Source organism: Anneissia japonica, unplaced genomic scaffold (genome assembly GCF_011630105.1).
Source record: "Anneissia japonica isolate Jap-2015-1 unplaced genomic scaffold, ASM1163010v1 scaffold70336_len1382_cov171, whole genome shotgun sequence".
Lineage (NCBI taxonomy): Eukaryota > Metazoa > Echinodermata > Crinoidea > Comatulida > Comatulidae > Anneissia > Anneissia japonica.
The window spans coordinates 1-1,382 of NW_022726768.1; the positions used below are offsets into that span (position 1 = coordinate 1).

General features: G+C 32.2%; 1 protein-coding gene across 1 annotated transcript; it reads right to left on the minus strand.

The window, feature by feature from the left end:
* Window positions 1-375: 375 nt before the first annotated feature.
* On the minus strand, window positions 376-1,274 carry LOC117113343 (the record flags this gene model as incomplete). Its single annotated transcript, XM_033256656.1, is given in 1 exon segment — window positions 376-1,274. A coding segment is annotated over 1 exon segment (146 nt), but the record flags the coding sequence as incomplete, so codon positions are not given.
* Between the last annotated feature and the right edge of the window lie 108 nt (window positions 1,275-1,382).

Genomic DNA, 1,382 nt, shown 5'->3' on the forward strand with positions numbered 1-1,382 from the left:
CATTCCCCCCCCCACCCCTTTCCGGATGTCTCTGGCTCTGCCCCTGTGCTTCAGAAAGAGTTATATGCAATGACAGTAAATCCACAATTGACGTCAGTGCCTTTTTAACATAGGTATAATGGACACATTAGATATGAAACCACCTGCTACAAATAAGAGGAAAGATATAATAGGCCAATTTTAGTACTCATGTCTACAAGATTTAACACAACATTAACAGTGACTGATACCATATTAATGTGTGGGAAAGGAATTGCATTCAGGGGTGGGGCTGATGGGCATTCCCAGAAAACTGGAACCCATCAAAGAACTCCCTTGCCTGCAATTCAATATTCTCGGTCTTATAGATAATAAAAATAACGACAAATTATAATGTTAATATAAACGTCTCTTCTTTTATTTATATTTTCTGGAAAAGACACAGGGTACACTATGTGCTATACACAAGGAACACAAAAACAATGACGATAAAGGATAATAATAAATATTATTAATATTAATACTAATAAAAATAGTAGTACAAAAATAATAATAACAATCATATTGGGCAGACATTTCAAGACAATAGCTAGGCCCTACCACATTTCTTCTTCATTTCTCACCATAAAATTGTTCAGGGGGATTTGAGGGTTGTTTATTAAAGGGAGATAATTATTCAAAGATTAAAATGGATGTATACAATATACCCAAATAAATGCATATTCCCCTTACTGGAATGGGCATTCTGGTGGAAATGGCATTCTGGTGAGGATGTATATTTGACGGGGTGTGTACTCAAAGGGGGCAGTTAAATTAAATAAATATCTTAATTGAATTGTCTGCCTCGTTAAACATAATGGTATACTCCCCCAAGAAGTTGCGTATATGTTCTACACAGTAGTAGGCTTTTGTTTTATGACCAAAGAGACAATGCAAAACTCCTAGAGGGGCACTATTAAATATTCAATAAGACCTTCATATTATTGATATTATTATAATAATATCATTAATATTGTAATACCGTACAGTGCACATCACCACTCTTGTATAATTATTGCTTGATCTACTGTACTACTATAGCACAGAATATAATAACTATTTAACTATGGGATAACATAAATGATTGTATGTTTCAATTTGTTGTAGGTTTTAATGTAAAGACTCTTCAAAGAGTTTGGAGGACTTCATTAATGATTGTCGATAGTCAAGAAGATTCTGCCATTCGTCTTTACTCTTTAGTAGCTCATTATTCTTGCTTGCTTCATAACAGAACTGTGGAGTCTTTAACTCATACCTGTAACAAAATAGTTGAAATGATAATAAAATTAATAGAGCAATAATAATTAAAATATAATAATTATTACAATTCAAATTATATTATTTTTATAATTAAGTAATAATAA